At 41.2% G+C, this 18,538-nt stretch overlaps 3 protein-coding genes across 4 annotated transcripts; 1 reads left to right on the top strand and 2 right to left on the bottom strand.

Annotated features, from left to right (window-relative positions):
- Positions 1-95: 95 nt before the first annotated feature.
- Positions 96-2,124, top strand: mmab (metabolism of cobalamin associated B). 2 transcript variants are annotated; one of them, XM_085475357.1, is made up of 9 exons: positions 96-292; positions 883-941; positions 1,033-1,126; positions 1,219-1,276; positions 1,374-1,446; positions 1,524-1,621; positions 1,706-1,770; positions 1,826-1,909; positions 1,997-2,124. In XM_085475357.1, the coding sequence occupies exons 1-9, from the start codon at positions 180-182 to the stop codon at positions 2,079-2,081; spliced, it is 729 nt and encodes a 242-aa protein (XP_085331483.1). In that variant the 5' UTR covers positions 96-179; the 3' UTR covers positions 2,082-2,124. The 2 variants fall into 2 exon arrangements, with proteins under 2 accessions (XP_085331483.1, XP_085331484.1); XM_085475358.1 differs by having other exon boundaries at positions 98-292; positions 1,850-1,909.
- A 70-nt stretch (positions 2,125-2,194) lies between these two features.
- On the bottom strand, positions 2,195-5,794 carry aldh3b4 (aldehyde dehydrogenase 3 family, member B4). Its single transcript, XM_085475354.1, has 10 exons — positions 5,693-5,794; positions 5,012-5,207; positions 4,790-4,900; positions 4,412-4,532; positions 4,241-4,326; positions 3,637-3,718; positions 3,162-3,551; positions 2,909-3,075; positions 2,712-2,811; positions 2,195-2,616 (listed from the first exon to the last, which is right to left on the bottom strand). The coding sequence occupies exons 1-10, from the start codon at positions 5,743-5,745 to the stop codon at positions 2,417-2,419; spliced, it is 1,506 nt and encodes a 501-aa protein (XP_085331480.1). The 5' UTR covers positions 5,746-5,794; the 3' UTR covers positions 2,195-2,416.
- A 1,027-nt stretch (positions 5,795-6,821) lies between these two features.
- Positions 6,822-18,480, bottom strand: ube3b (ubiquitin protein ligase E3B). Its single transcript, XM_085475348.1, has 27 exons — positions 17,948-18,480; positions 17,626-17,794; positions 17,341-17,458; positions 17,073-17,132; positions 16,877-16,981; positions 16,682-16,778; positions 16,510-16,595; positions 16,314-16,396; positions 16,075-16,180; positions 15,860-15,980; positions 15,569-15,746; positions 12,426-12,592; positions 12,142-12,309; positions 11,881-12,052; positions 11,671-11,789; positions 11,473-11,587; positions 11,261-11,360; positions 11,065-11,184; positions 10,802-10,978; positions 10,583-10,693; positions 10,338-10,475; positions 10,165-10,230; positions 10,022-10,080; positions 9,702-9,884; positions 9,479-9,590; positions 9,287-9,379; positions 6,822-8,532 (listed from the first exon to the last, which is right to left on the bottom strand). The coding sequence occupies exons 2-27, from the start codon at positions 17,784-17,786 to the stop codon at positions 8,341-8,343; spliced, it is 3,207 nt and encodes a 1,068-aa protein (XP_085331474.1). The 5' UTR covers positions 17,787-17,794; positions 17,948-18,480; the 3' UTR covers positions 6,822-8,340.
- Positions 18,481-18,538: the final 58 nt, after the last annotated feature.

Here is an 18,538-nt window from a genome sequence, read left to right as displayed (position 1 = left end):
AGCTGGTCGAGCATATTTTCGTCTGGCCAATCAGCATTCAGAACTCTGCCACCACCGGGTGAGTTGGCCAATCATGCGATGAAATGGAAACGCCTATGAACTACGGACACCACGGATGGACAAAAAGGGCAATTCTGTCGTTTACCCTTGCTGCTGTCGATACTGTGTTGTAGCTAAAAATGACATCGTTTGTTTTCAGACATTCTCTCCTTCGCGGCGTTCCAGGGACATGCAGGTTCATTAGCGAGTATCGGGCAAAGAGACCGTTGTTTACCCTGTTTTCAGTCAGAAGGTAGCTATACTGTACAGTCCTGTGTCAGCGTTTGTGTGCACAGTGTTGTGCTTCTGTTCGTGTTGTTCGTGTAACTGTCTGTGTAACTAGCAACTGCTGGTTGGCATCTGCCATACAGATCGTTCCTAAAAATACAACAGAATTAAACTCAATGGTCACTTTGTTAGGTACTGTATTGTTGTTGACAATGACATCCCTTTATGACCAAAGTGTACCAATCCTCTTCCAGTGGGATAAGTTGATGTGCCATACCACTCAAATAATCTCAAACTAGTTTGTTGAACATAACAATGAGTTCACTGTACTTAAATGCACTCTGCAGTCACCAGATTTAAATCCAGTAGAGCACCTTTAAGATGTGGTTGTGGTGGCAGCTGACAAATCTGCATCATTGTGTGATGTTAATATAGATCAAAATCTCTGAGGAGTGTTTCCAGCACCTTGTTGTATCTATGCCACATAGAATTAAGGTTCTGAAGACAGGAGAGGGGACCAAACTGATTAAAGCAAGATGTACCTAATATAGTGTTTGGTGAATATATAAAAATACTTAAACACCTTTCCTTTAATATCCTTCTTTTTCAAAACAGTTATGCCACTGGTGAGGACAACAGGGTGCCCAAAATATACACCAAAACAGGAGACAAAGGTTATTTATCATTGTAACTCAGACAACACTACCGCACTGTACTTTTGGAATAAGCAATATTTTAAAAAACTTTGTCTTGATTCCTTCTTAGGTTTCTCAAGCACATTTACAGGAGAAAGAAGGCCAAAAGAAGATCACATTTTTGAAGCCTTGGGGAATACAGACGAGCTGTCATCAGCTATAGGGTAACATTTCTACAATTCAAATATGGCATGTCATTTTAGCATTTTTTTTTTATGACATGCCTTGTCTAAAGTTACATTCTTAACTTTTACAGGCTGGCAAGAGAGTTTTGCCTTGATAAACGTCATACATTCACTCATCAATTGGACAAGGTTTGATTTTGTCATACTGCATTTCTTAACTTCTTTCAGTTCCTACACCATAAATTCAGAGAGAAGGTTTGTCATCATTTGGCTTTTGTCACCACAGATCCAGTGCGTTTTACAAGATGTGGGCTCCAACATTGCTACCCCTCGATCATCTGCAAGAGAAAGCCATATAAGTATGATAGCTTTGGCTAATCAAGTCTGTTTTTATTTATTGTGTCACATGTGATCACACTATTCTGTTTTTTGCAAGAGAGAACAAAATTTATTGCACAGCCAATTGTGGACTTGGAGACCTGGATTGATCAGTTTACAGAAGAACTCCCTCCTTTAACCAGCTTCATTTTACCAGTAAGCTGCGCACGTTTTTAACAAATGTTTGCGTGTCCCTGTTGCACTAATATATACTGTTTCCCCCCCCCCCCCACCCCACAGTCTGGTGGGAAGAGCAGCGCAGCTTTGCACTTAGCTCGGACAGTCTGTCGGCGAGCAGAGCGCAGGTTAGTTTTAGTATGATCTATGTAAGGTCGTCCTGAATGACAAAGTAATCTGTAGTTGTTTCTGTTCCCCTCCCCATAGCGTTGCTCCAATTGTGCGATCAGGTGAGGCAGATCCAGATGTTGCCAAGTTCTTGAACAGGTCAGTGTTGTACCTTTTTTTATTAAAAAAAAAATAAATAAATATTTCTACTACGTAGCTGACAAATATCCTTTCCCTCCCACTCAGGTTAAGTGACTACCTGTTCACAGTCGCCAGATATGCATCTATGAAAGAGGGCAGTGAAGAGAAAATCTACAAGAGGCCAGAATGACCAGTCTCACGTGAAGATTAAAATAAAAAGCATTACCTTTTGAGATGCATATACTTTATTCAAACTATAAATACAATACATATATTTTTATTTTAATGCATTTTCCCCACATGTAAAAATCACAGGTCACAATAAACAGTGTACATCCAAAATATTTGTGTCCTATAAGTTTCAAACATACATTTAGACAAGTTAATATACAGTTAACAATTTTGTCCATAGAAATCCATTCTTGTTGATTCTATAATAATGCGCTTCTGTCTTCCATGGCCTGCTCATAACAAAAGTGGCAGTTTGTTTAATTCCAGCATGGCTGTCATTACCCTCCCACACAGTCACATAATCTGGCACCAGCCCTGGCTTTTCTGGGAAAGGCTGCTGGCCCATGTCATTAGAGACAGATTGCGGTCCTCGAAGGGTGGATAGCGCAGGTAGGTCACACATTCAAACCGTGCGCTTCGTAGCAGACAGGATTTCTTGTGAGAAAATGTATCAAAGCTGTAGCGGCCATGGAAAGAACCCATTCCACTGGCACCTTCAAAGAGGGGAGGGGGGGGGTTAGTTGGTCAGACTGGCAGATCACTTACAGACTGTCCCACCATCCATACTACTACTGCAGCTTAGACTTACCTACTCCACCAAAAGGTAGAGCCACCATCACACTCTGCAGGATGCAATCATTAGAGCAGAAGCTTCCACTGCAGGTCTCACTCATGAGTCTTGAAATTACCTGCAGTGTCAGAAAAGCCACCACATGATCAGAATAAATCCTACAATGAATTCTGGCTTCAGTTTCCCCCCCTGTTCAATTTGCCTCGTAGACCTACCTTGCCGTTGGTGGAATATGCATACACACAGAGGGGCTTTTCTTGCTTATTGATAAAACTAATAGCCTCATCCACATTGTTTACAGTCAAAATAGGAAGAACTGGACCAAAGATCTCCTTTTGCATGACGGGGTCTGATTCAGCCACATCTGTCAAAACTGTTGGGGCTTCAGATTTAAAAAAAATAAAATTACAGCCATGTTAAAGCAATCTATTAAGTGCAATATGTGTCAAGGAATTCAGCTTTTCATACCAATATATTTCTCTGCTTCTATCACATGCCCACCCACAGCCACCTTGCCAGATCTCCATAAGATCCCTCTAGTACGGTTAAAGATCTCTAGATTGACTATCCGGCCAAAGCTACGTGACTCTTGGGGATTAGAGCCATAAAACTCCATCAGGCAGCACTTGAGGGCCTGCACCAGCCGAGCTTTGACATCTGTGTGGCATAAAATGTAGTCAGGAGCCACCAAACTCTGTCCAGCATTATGAAAACGTGCCCAAGCAATGCGCTGCACAGTGGTGAAAATGTCACAGTGCTGGTCCACGTAACATGGGTTCTTCCCTCCCAGAATCAAGGTGACGGGTGTGAGTGTGCGGGCGGCAGCCAGAGCAATTTTGCTTCCGTCCTCTTTGTTTCCTGCAGAGTGACAGCCAAGCTTAAACAGTGAACAATTCAAAGAACACTTTTTTTTTTAAATTAAAGGATGACTAATAAAAATTACCTGTAAAGAAAACATGATCAAATTTGAGCTCAATCACTTCAGGCAAGTCACTCAAGCCTGCAAGAATCGCATGGAAGCATTCCTTGAGGAAAACAAGAGTTTTGTATGAGAATTCCTTTTGTTCCCCCTCTTCAAACAAGCATCTCTTATAATTCAACTAAACTAAAAGCACACAAAAAAAATAAAAAAAAGCAATATCACTGGTGAGTCAGATATTCAGTCATGGATGACAAAGTGCTCAATTCTGAAATGCCAGATTTAAGTATCTCAAAGTGTAATCTCACCAAATGAAAGCTCATTTGATTACAGGTCAATAAAAGGGTACCTGCTCAAACAGATTCTTACAAAGGAGTCAAATTATTCTGGAAGCTAAAACAATGAAGTGTTTCACTCTCACTGTAGCAACCAAAGTCAGTTATTCTTATGTTAAAGAGAGTGAAGTAAAAATTCATAGTGTGCAGTCTAATCAGCTTCAGAACAAAAAAAAAAAAAAAAAAAAAAAAAAAAAGGGGGGGGGGGGGGAGTATTGCCTTTGATATTTTAAGAAAAATACTGCAAGTTCTTGCAGGGAAAAAAATCAGTCCCTTTATGCTAGCTTACTCACATTATCCAAGTAGGAGGGAATTAGACGATGGAGAAGCTCTGTTGTGTGCACAGTAGACTCGGAGGGGCTGATGATTGCACAGTTTCCTACACAAATGGAAAATAAAACATCAGTTGCTGTCAGTTAGCCTGAGTACAGGAGAACTAAATGATGAAATAATACTGGCTGCACCTGCTGCAATGGCCCCGACCAGTGGCACAAGGCACATTTGTACAGGACTACACCAGGTCCCAATGATAAGCACCACTCCCAGCGGTTCACTGATCACCAGACAGTCGTCCAGCGTGGTGGACTACACAGACCGAACAAATTACATTACAAGTGAAACAGCACAAGTAAAAAGCTGGTAAGGTTCATCATGACACAAAGAGAAAATACACATGAGCTCATTTTATTCCTTTAGAAAGGGGCAATGCAACTTCTGTTTTAATCTGCTTTGCAGGGCTCAGCACAATACATTTCTTTGTAGCAGTACGTGGAATGTTCTCTCGAAAAAGGTCATGATTAATCCCAGTAACATTATCAAGATGATTTAAACAACAGTCTTACCAGGTTCCTTTCCACTTTCTGTGGCTGCATCCACTTCTTTAAGTTGTTAATAGCATATAGAGCCTCATTCTTGACCAGGATCAGTTCAGACACAACCGTTTCAAACCGAGGCTGGTTAAAAACAGTAAACGAATATGAAGTCAAAGAAAAAACATTTGACTCTGCCATCAGTTCTCACTATTAAAAACAACAACCCTGCAGGGAGACCGCTTCAGCCCTGACCTTATGGAGGTCCCTTCCAAGTGCATCCACAAAGTCACACTCGTGTTCCTCCAGCATCTGCACCACAGCCTCCAGCTGAGCCAGTCTGAAGTTCTCCTTCAGGGTACGTCCAGCTTGAAAGGCGACTCTAGCCCTCCTCAGGAGATCCACGCTTTCCAGAGGATACGTCTTCAGACAGGGGTCCCCGAGCCTGGTCCTGTAACAGTACGCTAGTTTTAACTTCACAAGGCGAACGCACGCACACACACACCTACACACCCACACACACACACACACACCCACACACACACACACACCCCCCCACACACACACACACACACACCTTCTGCATGTTAGCCGCCCATGTCTCTGACAAGCAGAGCACGCCTTTACTTTTCGACTCATGTCTGTGTCAGTCAATAAATCTCTACCGCTGGCCTTTCCGAATGAACCAGTGTGAAATTAAGCTTGTGCACCCGCTCAGCAAGAGCCTCCCACCGGCATATATTGAAAATCCGAATAACTGCAGTGCAGACAGTCAGGTGATGCACATAAAACTAACAAAGCTGGACGCTTAAGCTGAGCCACCCAGAACAGCTGTATCTAATCTAAGGTCATTTGCAATAATAAGTCTCAATTTCTCGCAAGTAGGCCAAAACAAAGGTCTTTTCACCTTTTTTTTTTTTTTTTTTTTTTTTTTACCTGCGCAGCGCCTTAAACCATCGTGCTGGAGTCGGACTCGGAGGACGGCTCATGGTTATTGAGAAGCTTCAATCTCAGGCAGCAGCCGGAGTAAAAACGACCAGCAGCTTTCCCAGCAGCGCCGTCCACCTCTCACTAAGGGTCACACGGTGCAATCAGAGAGCACAATGGAGAGTTTGCTTCAGACGCGCGTATTTATACGATAATCCCCCATCCACGGTATTCAAGGGAACCAGAAAATGTACCAATCCCACAGCCTGATTTTAATGTCTCATGCATGCTGTGAATTACCAGCCTTTTACAGAGGCCTGTGTCTCCACTCTTGTTTGCTTTTTCTAAACAGGATCTACAGGTGTTTGTAATCAACTAATTAACGAATGAAAAAAAAACCCACAAATTGTGATCAAATGATTTATATCACACTCGTGTACACGATTTAACATTACATGAGGAGGTATCTTACAAATGGACAAATCTTACATGGGATATTTTTTTAAATCAATAATGCGCCTTACTATAGTGCAGCGAGATTCATAGACATTCACTTTTAAAAAGAGAAAGGGGGAACAAAAAAAAACTTACAAAGAGCGGTTGAGAACATTTCCGGGATAATTTCTTTTTATTTATTTATTTGTTGTACTAAAAGAGTCAGCATCAGCAATCACTGGTACACTCAAAGTCTTCTCTTGACATCATTTAAACAGATGAGCCACCTCATCGGGAGACAGACAAGCATGTGAGGTATCTTTCACCACTCTTGCACACTACCACGCACACACACACGCACACACACACTCGTGAGCAGTTGCAGTAGTGTGTCATATAAATCCATTTGCAGTGCTTTCAGTTCTTGCCCAAATACTTTAAGGATCCCCTTAACTGATTTGTCAGGTTTGATTTTAACATCATTTAACAACATTATTAGATTATTAGATAAATTTATTACAACCAGTCTTATGTGTATATATGTAATGGTTGCATTTTCATTATAAATCACTTTTTTTTTTTCACGAGTTAGTGGCCATCATATAACTTCTTAGAAACATGGTTACATATTAACAAAAATCTGAATTTTCATTCATGACAAAACTTTTTTTTGCATAATAAAGAACTTTGTTAGGTTAGACTTTTTTCCTTCTTCTTCTATCGCTTTTAATGATGCAGTCCTTTTTTTTTCTCCAAATAACCAAAAGTCTGTGCCTGGACCTTCTGCTGTAAATGAACCCTGTGTAAGGTAAAAAAAATTTAAGCTTATAAAGTCACATTCACTCTCATGTCCCTTTCCCCCTCCCTCCCAACTGCCGCAAACAGCAAAATTGTGTGCAACGTTTCCAAGGGAACATCATCAAGTCAAGCGGTCGCATTTGGTTGACGAACCAGTCCATGACATCATTCTTTTCTGCATGGCTTCAAAAGTCCACAGAGATCAGAGAGCATTGTAGTGAAGCCCTCCGCGGTTGTTGTGGTATTACAGTGGTTCCGCTCTGTGTTGCTCCTATAAGCAGAGAATATATCCAGGACCATAGCCCCCACATTTCTATGGCTTGTTTCCAAATCGTGGTTATTGGTTACGGTTGAAACACAGTCAAGCGTGTGAGCAACAGGTGACGACGATTCGTGAGGCACTCGGCATTAATCCAAGGTGTAGTGAGATTTATTTTTTTCCCTAGCATTAGATACAAAGAGTAAGAAGACTGGTTTGCTTTGCTTTTCTTCGTGTTTTTAAGGTGGAAGTTGTGCAACATGGAACAGCTGCAAACACAAATAGTGACAAAACATTTCCAGTTCTTTTGGTCAAAAGTAACTGATGCTACAGAAACGACATCTTTCTTTCTTTTCTTTTTCTTTTATCGAAGAGTAAGATCAAACCTTTTAGGGGATTATTTGCTGCGTCACTGGAACTGAGGCAGATTGTTGGTTTTTAAGATCTACTGGGAACATGAAAACCAGAAGGCCAACGTCTCTCTCAGGTGGACCCAGTGTCTTTTAGTGGGGAGAAAAGGGACAGAGCTCAAAAACGATTTTCCTTAAAAACGGGACATAACGTAACGGACAGGATCAGCGTTATGAGCCACCACTCCTTCAAGGAGACTGAACACAAAACATTGATTTGTCTTCCACTTATACGAGAAGCATCATGTTCAGGAAAGACACATTAAGACTCATTCAATATAAGCTGTAGGGTGCCGGGATAATGGAATCCAAGCTTACAAGTAACAATGCATCGCTTAGTTTTACACAAGTGAGACGACAATGTGTGTAATGGCTTGCATTGCTTCTGTATTGCTTTCCAGTTCGCTTAAAGTGGGAGTGTTAGACTCATTATTCTGTTAAGCCTGAGAAACATGTATACTCAGTTTCTGGAGGGGTAAAAAGAGAGAGGAAGATGTTAGAAATTGGATTGTTCTGCAGAAACAGCATTCCCCTTTTGATGGGAGACACAGCTTAACTGGAGCTCACTCCCTTAGAGCTCATCCAGATTATAAAAGAGACAAAAAAAAGAAGTAAAGGGTCCTTCAAGAGTCCTGTTTTGTTTGAGTGATGCCCCTTTGATGTTAAAGGCTCCAACGCAGGTAAGCTGAGCCTCTTGCTTGGTATCAGACTGTATAATACAGCCCTCCTGTGCAGATTGTCCTGATGCAACAGAGTTAGGAGAGCTCAAAGCCTGTGTTCATACTGATAGCGTAGCGCAGCTTGTCACGTAGGATGCTTTTCTTGCTGTAGTTGGGGAGCTTGAGCAGGTTGAAACATGTAGATGAAGTCGGAAGTCGCCCACCAGGCTCCCTCTTTCGGATGGTGAAGAAGCCCCGGAGGACACTGCCGAGGGTGTCCCCAGTGTCCTACACACATTGGCGAAAATGTCAAATTCATCAGAACACAAGGACACAATCATACACAGGAATTAACCTAGCAGCACATAATATTGGTATAGACCGTTAGGTTTAACTTAATCAACAGCAGAAGGCTTGACAGCCATCTTTGTGCACAGTCCTTTATTTTCAGGAGTTCCAATCAAATATATCAGGACAAATAAACACAATCATAAATAAAATGTTGATGTTTAACAGCTTATGGAGAACCTTTCAAGGCTGAAACTCGCTAAGATCACCAAACAATGTCTTTCCTCCTTTGTGATGATTTGTCTGGGAAGTTTGTGTTTGTTAGCTTAAATTTTGTCTTCAGCAAATGAAATACAGCGATCCCACTAAGAACATAATCTAATTAATGTAAATGATTCAGGCAACTGTCTGCTTAACTTTGGCTCTCCAGGCTGAATCTGAATAGAAATTGTAGCCCTCTCTAGATTTTAATTGTGCACATCAGAGCTCATCCAGCTCTTTCTTTCTTCTGTCGTATAATACCACCCCACTACCTCCACTATTGTTTATATACGATGTTTGCTTAACATAACAAGCCATTTCAGGGATTCTACATTACTTTTTCCTTCCTGTCTTTCTATTGCCTTTAGCCTTTTATCTAAAATGAAATGTGAATACCTTCTTTAAAGTTTGCACTGCTTTTTGTTATATAACTGTGGTATTATATACTGTGTTAGTGTCTAAAAATATATATTCCTAACTCTTTTTTTCTTACCTGATCATCTGAAACTTCCACACAACGGATGGAGAAAGGCGGTTTGAGGTAGGCAAAACCTAGGAGAGGTGGCCTTGAGCAGCTGGTAACAAACTGTGAAAACACATTTAAAAAAAAAAAAAAGACAATAAATGGTTAAACTATTGTGGCACCGATAAAAAAAAATATCTGGCTCAACAAATGACACCTTACTTTGAGGAACATAGCCCTCTCCTCAGCACTGAAATCACTGGACAGGATGTCCCACAGCCAGATGATGACACGATGGCTGCTGTGAAAACCTCCATAGTAGACCGTGTGTTTCCTGAGAATGATGAACATATTTAACTGTTTGCACAAACAGAAAGCATGTACTACAAGCAAAAGACATCCTCCGTATTCGAAAAAAAAGACAAAAAGGTAAAATGGTACATACTTTAGGTCATCTAGATCAATCTCCGCGTTATCTCCTGAAATGAGACGCTGAACCTCAGGGGTGGAAAACATGTGCAACCACTCCGGATTAATGATGCTGCGGAAGCCTCGGATGAAAGCAGCCGTCTGCTCCTTAATTTGTGTGTGCATGCGGAAGTGGGCCATGAGGTGGATGTAGCTGATTCTGCAGGACATGACAAAGATAACATCATCGAGATAACTGGCGAATTCTACAGAATACAAAAAGTCAACAAAACAACATTTCAGACATGAAGTGCTTCCATATCCTTTTATTGTTTTACCGAATTTAAATGCACATACTTGTTTTCATTGGTAACTGGCATGGTTTTTCCCCCAGGTATCAACTCATGACAGACAAGCTACAATGAAACATACAGTTAACTCTTAACTAATGTATTTTGTATATTTATAAATTAAAATGTATAAACATATCCCATCCTTACCTGCCCCATAACATCCTCATCATAGGATAATGTCAGCCCCAGATCCCCTACATCTCCATCATAGCGCTGAAAACAAATCAGAAGTGAAATATGCCCTGGATATCAGACACTGAAATACAACAACGTGAGCTGCAAATTGCAAAAAAGACAAAGTCAGAAGTGTGTGTAGTTACCTTAATGGAAGTGAGGTTCTTGTAAAACTCTGAATCCAGTGAGGGAAGCTCATCAATGGAGCTGTAGAAAGTGCTGTGGTGGTGACCCAAGACTTGGCTAAGGAAGAACGAGGCAAAAGGGACGTCCACAACAATGCCCTGAATAGGCAGAAGTGACAGTGAAACACTGAAGCTCAACCAAACATTTTGTTTGAAATGTATTCAAAGATCTTACAGACATGGTATATTTTAGACATGACACGTACCTCATATATAGCTTTCCCGAGCATCTTCCCCACAAACTCAAACAGCTGCAAATGGTTCTCATGGATGTAAGAGGTGGGCGAAGGATACAGCCTCTCGTTTCCACTTGTGGTCTACAACAAACAATCATCACAACATATTCAGGAAAAAAAGAAAACACACTGAAATTTCGCTACTTAAGTCTTCATGTTTGAAGAATGTCAACTATTTGTTTGAGTTACCTTAAAGAGGTTGAGAGCAGGATTAAAGACTTTCTTAATGATCTCCTCTAAAAACTCCTTGAAGACACCATCCTGGTCGATTCCAGCCTCATCCACACCCAGGTCGTTCACAAACTTCACCCGAATTACGCCTTTTATGGAATTCACTGGTAACCGGCGCAGTTGGTCATATCCATCCTTAAGACAGAGAAATCCTGGTTTTATTAAGGAACAATATATTTGCTTTCATCCAAGTAAATCTATTTGACTGGCTGAAGCCATACCTCTAACATCCGCGAGCGCCGAATGGTAATATGGGTGACATGCGGCGAAGCAGAGCTCGTTTCCACCAGTCCTAAGCTTTCTTTCTCCTTCGTAACAATGTTCCTGAACAGCAGCACCCTCTAAATTGAGAGAAAAAACAATTACACAACTGACCCCCCTATCACTGCTATAAATGAAAGAATTACATTTACTCACATTTTTATGTGGGATAACGTGTGGGATGTACTGGAGTAAAAGCTGTGCTCTCTTCTTGCCTTTCTCCAACTCTTGGAACAACACGCTAGGCTTTAGATCCCTGAATGCAACAGCAGCAACATGTAAAGATGTGCTTATAAAAAAAATGTATATATATATCACGTAAACATGTCATTCTGAAACACAAGGCTAGTCATGCTGTTTGTATTTACTTGCGCAGCCAGTGGTCGTCAGGGGTGAACCTCCGCCTGCAGTCTCGCTCATAAAGCACCATCAGCCAGCCATGAACACTGTGGAACAACTCCAGTTTCTCTCCCTTTGCATTTTCTATTAAACACAAAATACACAACAGACGTTTCAATAAGAAAGCATGACCTGCGTAACAGGTGCCATTGTGACACCGCACTCACCTAAGATGCCATCCCATATCATCTTGTACACAAATGTGTTCAGAAAAGAGGAGATAGTAACGAGTTCCTCTATCTTGAAGGACGTTTGTTCTTCATATACTTCAATGTCATCCAGAATTCTGTAACACATTGAAGGTGTGTCATAAAATGCTGCAACCACCTTTTAGAAAGCATGGCTAATGAAAGTAAATAAATAATCTGTGAAATTACGTGATAAGGTGCCGCGAGCAGTCACAGAAGAGCATGAGCATAGCAAGGAGCTGTTTTGACTCTTCGGTGTCATTGTTCAGACACTCCATGAAGAGTTTGAGGCCTCCCTGAGGACCCAGCTCACAGATGAAAGCCCAAAGTTTGGGCAAAAGGTCATCAAGATGTGTAAGACCTTTAAAAAAAACCCAGAATGAGCAGAGACTGAGTATTGTATCCTTCGTACTTTCAAGTTTAGATAAAATACCAGTTCTTTGGACTGACCAGTGAGTATCTGGAGGCGTATTTGCGTCAGTGTAGACAGTGCGGTCTGGTAGAGCACACAGATGCTGCACACTTTCTGAACTTCAGCTGAGTCGACCCGCTTCCCCCCGACTGGTTTCAGGATGTTACGCACGGAGGCTGACTTCTGAAATGCTCGTTTGAAAAGGTCTTAAAAAAAAGAAAAAAAAACAGAGACACAGGAGTTCAAAAAGTATTCAAAACATTTATTAAAAAATAAACATTGTGCTTACTTAAAAATATCACAACAGAACTTAGGAACTTACTTTTAACTGGTAGGTTATTTTGTGAAGTGCTAGGTTGTGGTGGTGGGGGAGTGGGCTCCTGACTCTCCAGCTTTTTAGAAAGGACGTCACTGAAAAGAGTTCTAATAACAGGTACGCCCCACAGGTGCTGAAGCTGTTTTGTTACCAAGGGCATTGACTCATTAAGACTGCAGAGAACAGAAGACAAATAAGGCAGGTGGGAGAAAAATAGTTAAGTACACCATTTCTTTCGTCATTTTTTTAGCAAAAGAAAAGTGAAAGTATGCAAGAATACAAACATGTAGACATATTTTCTTCTTCTTTTGGTTGCTCGCTTCAAGGGTCGACAAAGAAGATCATCTACCTCCATCTCACCCTATCTCGAGTATCCTCCTCTGTCACACCAACCCTCAACTCGTCCTCCTTCATGACATCCATGAATCTTCTTTGCGATGTTCCTCTTTTCCTCCTACCTGGCAGCTCCATCTTTACCGTCCTTTGTCCTGTATATCTATATCCCTCTTCTGCACACTTCCAAACCACCTCAGCCATGCCTTTCTTCAAACTGCTCTACCTGACTTGTCCCTCTAATCTTCTCTATCATGGTCACTCCCAATTAAAATTTAATATCTTCAACTCTGTCACCTCCAGCTTCACCTGTTCTCTCGTTGGATGGTTGAACCCACGTATTTAAATTTAGCTTCACTATCTCTACTTCTTGTAGCTTCATCTTACCACCTGTCTCCTTGCACTCACTACAGATCACAATGCCATCTTCAAACATCATGCAGACTCTTGCCAGAGATCATCTGTCAGTCCATCCATCACCACCGCAAACCAGAAAAGGCTCAGATTCTGGGATTCCTGTGCCAGAAGTAATCCCACTCCTACTTTGAACCGATCTGTAACTCCTACCACTGCACCACCCTCATATACCTCTCTGCCTATTCTGATTTCTTCGTGCAGTACTACATTTCCTCTCTTGGTACCCTATTATATGATTTCCCCAGATCCACAAAAACAAAGCACAACTCCTTCTGATCTTCTCTATACTTCACCATCAACACTTTCAAAGCAAACATTGCATGTGTATGATAGATTGTTTCATGTTTATTTTCTTCACGGACTATATACATAATGTATTAATCACATAAAGGGAAAGTGCTCTTTCTCAGCATGAAGCCATACTGCTGCTCGTTGATCATCATGGCTCTTCTTAAACTAGCTTCAACATCTTTTCCCCACATATTCATGCCACGGCTCATCAATCAATCAATCAATCTTTATTTATAAAGCACTTTTCATACAGAAAAAATGTAGCACAAAGTGCTTTACATAGTTAAAAGCAGCCCACCCCACCCTCCAACTCACTCCCCACACTCTCAATACACATATATCCCCCCACCCCCACCCACACACACATACACACACGCGCACACTTAAAGAGTAAAAATTGGGCTGGGCTCGCATGAGCCAAGTGAGGAAACATTATAACAGAGAGCCGTCTGCACCGGGAGCCGGTCACAGACCGCAGCCTCCGGGCTGGGCACACAGCAGGAGGGAGGCCAAGGAGCCCCCCAACCAGGCTGAGAGGACCCCAGAGACCCAGCAGCCACGGTCAATAACAGCCCCGGTGCAGAGAGCGCCCTCCGAGGAAACACTGGAGATATGACGCAATACGATATATACAGGGTAAAATGATAAAATAAATAAGAACAGGATACAATATAAATATAAATATAAATAGAGTAAGAAGATTAAAAAATGAATAAGAATAAAATCAAAAAATATTAGGTAAATCCTAAATTAATAATAGAATGACAGGATAGAATAAATAAGCATAAAATAAATAAACGCTAAGTAAAAGCTAAATTAAAAAGGTGGGTCTTGAGCCTGTTCTTAAAAACATGTACGTTCTCTGCGGCCCTGAGCTCCTCCGGCAGGCTGTTCCACAGACGAGGACCATACCACTGAAAGCTGCCTCTCCGTGAGTATGTGTCCTGACTTTAGGGACAATCAAAAGGCCAGTACCAGAGGACCTCAGGGTCCGCGAGGGTTCGTATGGTAAAAGCAGATCTGAGAGATAAGAAGGCCCAAGACCATTAAGACATTTAAAAACCAATAAAAGAACTTTAAAATCGATCCTGAAACACACGGGGAGCCAGTGCAGCGATTCTAAAACCGGTGTAATGTGGGCCCGCCCTCTGGTCTTCGTCAGCACACGAGCTGCCGAGTTTTGCAAGAGTTGTAAAGTTGAAATATTCTTCTTAGGAAGACCAGAGAGCAGGGCATTACAGTAATCAATGCGACTGGTAATAAAAGCATGCATCAGCATCTCCGTGTTGGCCCGAGAGAGAATAGGGCGGACTCTGGCTATATTTTTTAGATGATAAAATCCAATTTTGGTTACATGTTTAACATGTGGGATAAAACCAAGCTCAGAGTCAAAAATAACACCCAGGTTTTTCACTTGTAGCGAAGGACATAGTGAAAATGCCTCTAATTTAGACAAGAGTTTCTCTCTCTGAGCCTCAGGACCGACAATTAAAACTTCAGTTTTGTCCTGGTTAAGCTGTAAAAAGTTTTCTGCCATCCAAGATCTTATATCCAAGATACAGTTAAAAAGGGCATCCATTGGTCTGGTGTCATCAGGAGACACGGAGATGTACAGCTGCGTGTCATCAGCGTAACTGTGGAAGTTCACTCCATGCCTCCTGATGACACTGCCGAGAGGCAACATATACAAATTAAAAAGTACAGGGCCTAGAACCGACCCTTGAGGCACACCACATGTCATTTTATGGATCTTAGAGGAGCATGTATCCATACTCACCATAAAAGATCTGTCAGAGAGATAGGATCATCAACTCTATCCCTCTGTTGTTGCTACAACTTTGCACTTTTGTCCTTGAAAATCGGTTCTCCATTGCACTTCACTCAGGTGTCCTTTCACTCTCCAAGATTGTCTTAAACAATCAGGTTAAAAAGTCCAGTGCCCTTTCTTCTAGACATCTCCATACCTCCTTAGGTATGTGAAATGAGCCAGCCATATATGTTAGCTTAATATACTGTCTAAGTTTTGAATTGAAGCTTTGGGGATCACTATTCCAAGTGAATATGAACTTATTCATATGATTTAAACAAACATGAAGAATTTAACTTACCCATAGTCCACAGTTTGCGAGAACCAGCCCAGCACTTGGTGCCAGTGAGTTAGGTTGGACTTCTTCTGGGATACATATCTCTGGCAGTAGGACAGCATGTCAGTCAGGTCCTTCACAAAGTGGTTGGCCTCCTCTTCAAGCACTTTCTCATTAAGGTAGCCTAAGTGAATTAGGTTTCCTATCAAAAATGAGAAGGAGACATTTAAATAGATATTACTTAGTTGTTTATTAATTTGTACACAAGATGCAACTGACTGAATGTGCACAATTCTTTGAACCAAAATACTATACCTAGTAGACACAGTGTGTGGCTGCCCTCAAGACACACACAGATATCCGAACACTGTTCTTCTCTACTGAGAAACAGAATGAATTTCCGCAGCAGGTCATGCGTCTGGATAGATGCCATGCACTGTCAAGGCAAAGAAAATATTAATAAATACTTCCTTACATTTTATTACATTGTCTCACTATGCAATGAAAAACACACATCACAGTGCTTTTACCTCTGGAGTAAGCCCACTGAGGTGAGTTATGATGGCTGGGACTGACATGATGTGGATGAGGAATGATCTCAGCAGATTCTCAGAAAAGTGAGCAGCAATGACGGGCCTGAAAAATACTTGATTTAGTTACAAACGTAGCCTGAAAACAAAAATTTAATTTATAAACAGAACAAACAGACATAACACAACAGCAATTAACATGTCTCCTCTACTTAATTAAAGGTGAAATATTAGCTTACCTTAATGACAAAGTGAAAATGGCTGTCAGAGTGCCTTTGGACAGAGACGGTTTAGAACGAGCCAAGCCATTGGTCAGCAAGATCTAAAGAAGAAAAGCTGACATACAGTGAGCCTTGCATTTCAGAAGAAAGGCAATGTCACACTATTTCAACGCATATCTTCATAAAAATGAGCAAATGAGTCGTAATACTGAACCTGCAGTATTGAGTAAAATCCCTTTTGATTGAGATGGCCCATAATATTTTCACAAATCCTTGTCAAAGCAGGCCTGAGAGCCTCACCTAAAATATTCAGAGGAAATTATATTTTTCTTCCTTGCAAAAAGCAAGACCATGAAACATTTTCCAAAGCTTGACTTCAGGCTTACCCTTTCCCCTGACTATCCGCCAGGTTGATGTGTCTGTGAAGGTTACTAGCATGGTGAGGTACAGTGTCACCAGTTTGTTGTCCTGAAGTATGTCAGGCTGGAAATCACAAAACACGCAGTTATTTTTATTATTGCACATTTATAGTGATAAAATGAATATCAAAACCTATTTTCGAGCTTTAAATTAAGACTAACCTTTAAATTTTTCAGCAGTTGACAGCAAGTCCAAAGCACATCTTTTATCTGTTTGAGCCAGGGAATAGTGAGGTCTTTGGACAGAGCCAAGGAAACATACCACACCTGAGGGCCAAACAGCCAAAAAGCCATTAAGATGAGAATATGATTGAAAAAGTTTTCAGCATGAAGAGACTTTAAACGCATGCATGTTTACCTTAGGTTCATTTTCAACCTCCATGCTGGCTAGGATAGCACGACAGAGCTTCTCAAACCTCTGAAAAACAAAATAAGAGCCACTTGAATTGCAGAGCAAATGACATGTGTATAAACTACTACTGCTAAGTTTACAGAACCCTCAAGGGTCTGTCAAAAGTGTCAATAATGGTAAGTGCAGATATGAATCTCAACTTATTTTTACCAGCTATATGACAATGGTTATTATTAACGTATTGATTTAAATACTTGTATAGCTGGTAACTCACCATCTTATCCTCTTGGCAATATATGAATAGTAATTTGCGAGCAATTTTGAAAATTGAAAGTGCATTTCTTTTAGATGTCCCAGTTTCAGAAGCTTGAAAGTAGTCATCAATCTCTTTCCTGTTTAGAGAAGAGGGGAAACACACACACACACACACACACACACACACACACACACACACACAATGAATATAATATTCACTCATTGCATCTATGGTAAAAGCAGTGAACCAAGCTCTTTAAATCACAGTTTTCTAAGAAATCTGCAACAAGAAACCAGCGATCACCTTATTTGCTTCTGGAGCCTGCAGCGACATATAAATCTTCTGACCAGAGCTTGAATGATAATTGCTGCTCTCTCCTTCTCCTTCTGCCCCTTTCTCTCCTCTCTGGCCTGCCTGGCTTTGTCCAGGAACTCGGACTTGGAGCTTTGAGGTACACTAAACATCGTGCACCCTGGGAAGAAATTATTCAAAATCGCTTGGCCGCTGTACAAAAACTATGCATGTGCAGTTATTGATTGCATTTTGGCAGTGGTACCAGCGAAAACATCCGCTCTTTAAGAAGTCTGTGATAAGACAACATCTATGTTGTTTTCAGTAAACTTACCTGCGACAGTTAAGTTCAGAGGATTTTGTCTGTCCTTTGGGCTCACCTTCCGCTATAGCTCCTCGGTCATTTGGGTGTCCATGAGATCCATGCAGGAGAAGAGCAAATTTATTTAATTATTTATTTAAAAAGGAGGCTAACTTGCCATCTCCGGAGCGAAACAGTAAAAATCGAGCAGTGCTGGTTAGCACATAGGGCTAGTTAGCTACTTGCTGGATTAATACTGATCCGGGTGAATTTATTCACATCAATTTCGAGATATTTCTCATCACAGCGGGCTTAGATTTTATCTCATGTCAATGACAGTCTCGCAAACGCCGCGAACACACCGTTTCGAAATGTAAACAATGAGAGGAGATCAGTACATTGACTGCAGCCATTAATCCCCTGTGTCGCATTAAATGAGTCCGGGTAGCGTTTGTCTCCAATTATAACTCACGATTCGAGAGTCGGTATTAATAAAATGTCTGCTATGTGGCAAGCTATCTTGGGTGGTATTGTAACAACAGCGACTTTGTATTTCTGGCGTTGAATAAAGCTACAACCCAGTATGTTGGGTGGGTGGAGGGGGGACTATTATCCCTGTTACCC

The sequence above is a fragment of the Copadichromis virginalis genome, linkage group LG12 (assembly GCF_057382275.1).
Source record: "Copadichromis virginalis isolate Kocher_CV1m ecotype Utaka linkage group LG12, C_Virginalis_male_GT1.1, whole genome shotgun sequence".
NCBI lineage: Eukaryota > Metazoa > Chordata > Actinopteri > Cichliformes > Cichlidae > Copadichromis > Copadichromis virginalis.
Note: the sequence above shows the minus strand (reverse complement) of the source record. Positions and strands in the feature narration are given on the sequence as shown.

Excerpts from the sequence above, each read along its gene's own strand:
- ube3b (XM_085475348.1), bottom strand. The coding sequence starts at position 17,786 with ATGTTTAGTGTACCTCAAAGCTCCAAGTCCGAGTTCCTGGACAAAGCC. Across the intron at positions 11,588-11,670 it reads GATATGGGATGGCATCTTAG|AAAATGCAAAGGGAGAGAAA; the intron begins GTGAGTGCGGTG and ends TGTGTTTAATAG. Across the intron at positions 9,380-9,478 it reads AGAGGGCTATGTTCCTCAAA|TTTGTTACCAGCTGCTCAAG; the intron begins GTAAGGTGTCAT and ends GTGTTTTCACAG.
- mmab (XM_085475357.1), top strand. The coding sequence starts at position 180 with ATGACATCGTTTGTTTTCAGACATTCTCTCCTTCGCGGCGTTCCAGGG. Across the intron at positions 942-1,032 it reads CACCAAAACAGGAGACAAAG|GTTTCTCAAGCACATTTACA; the intron begins GTTATTTATCAT and ends ATTCCTTCTTAG. Across the intron at positions 1,622-1,705 it reads TAACCAGCTTCATTTTACCA|TCTGGTGGGAAGAGCAGCGC; the intron begins GTAAGCTGCGCA and ends CCCACCCCACAG.
- aldh3b4 (XM_085475354.1), bottom strand. The coding sequence starts at position 5,745 with ATGAGCCGTCCTCCGAGTCCGACTCCAGCACGATGGTTTAAGGCGCTG. Across the intron at positions 4,533-4,789 it reads AGAAAGTGGAAAGGAACCTG|TCCACCACGCTGGACGACTG; the intron begins GTAAGACTGTTG and ends CGGTCTGTGTAG. Across the intron at positions 4,327-4,411 it reads GGTCGGGGCCATTGCAGCAG|GAAACTGTGCAATCATCAGC; the intron begins GTGCAGCCAGTA and ends CCATTTGTGTAG.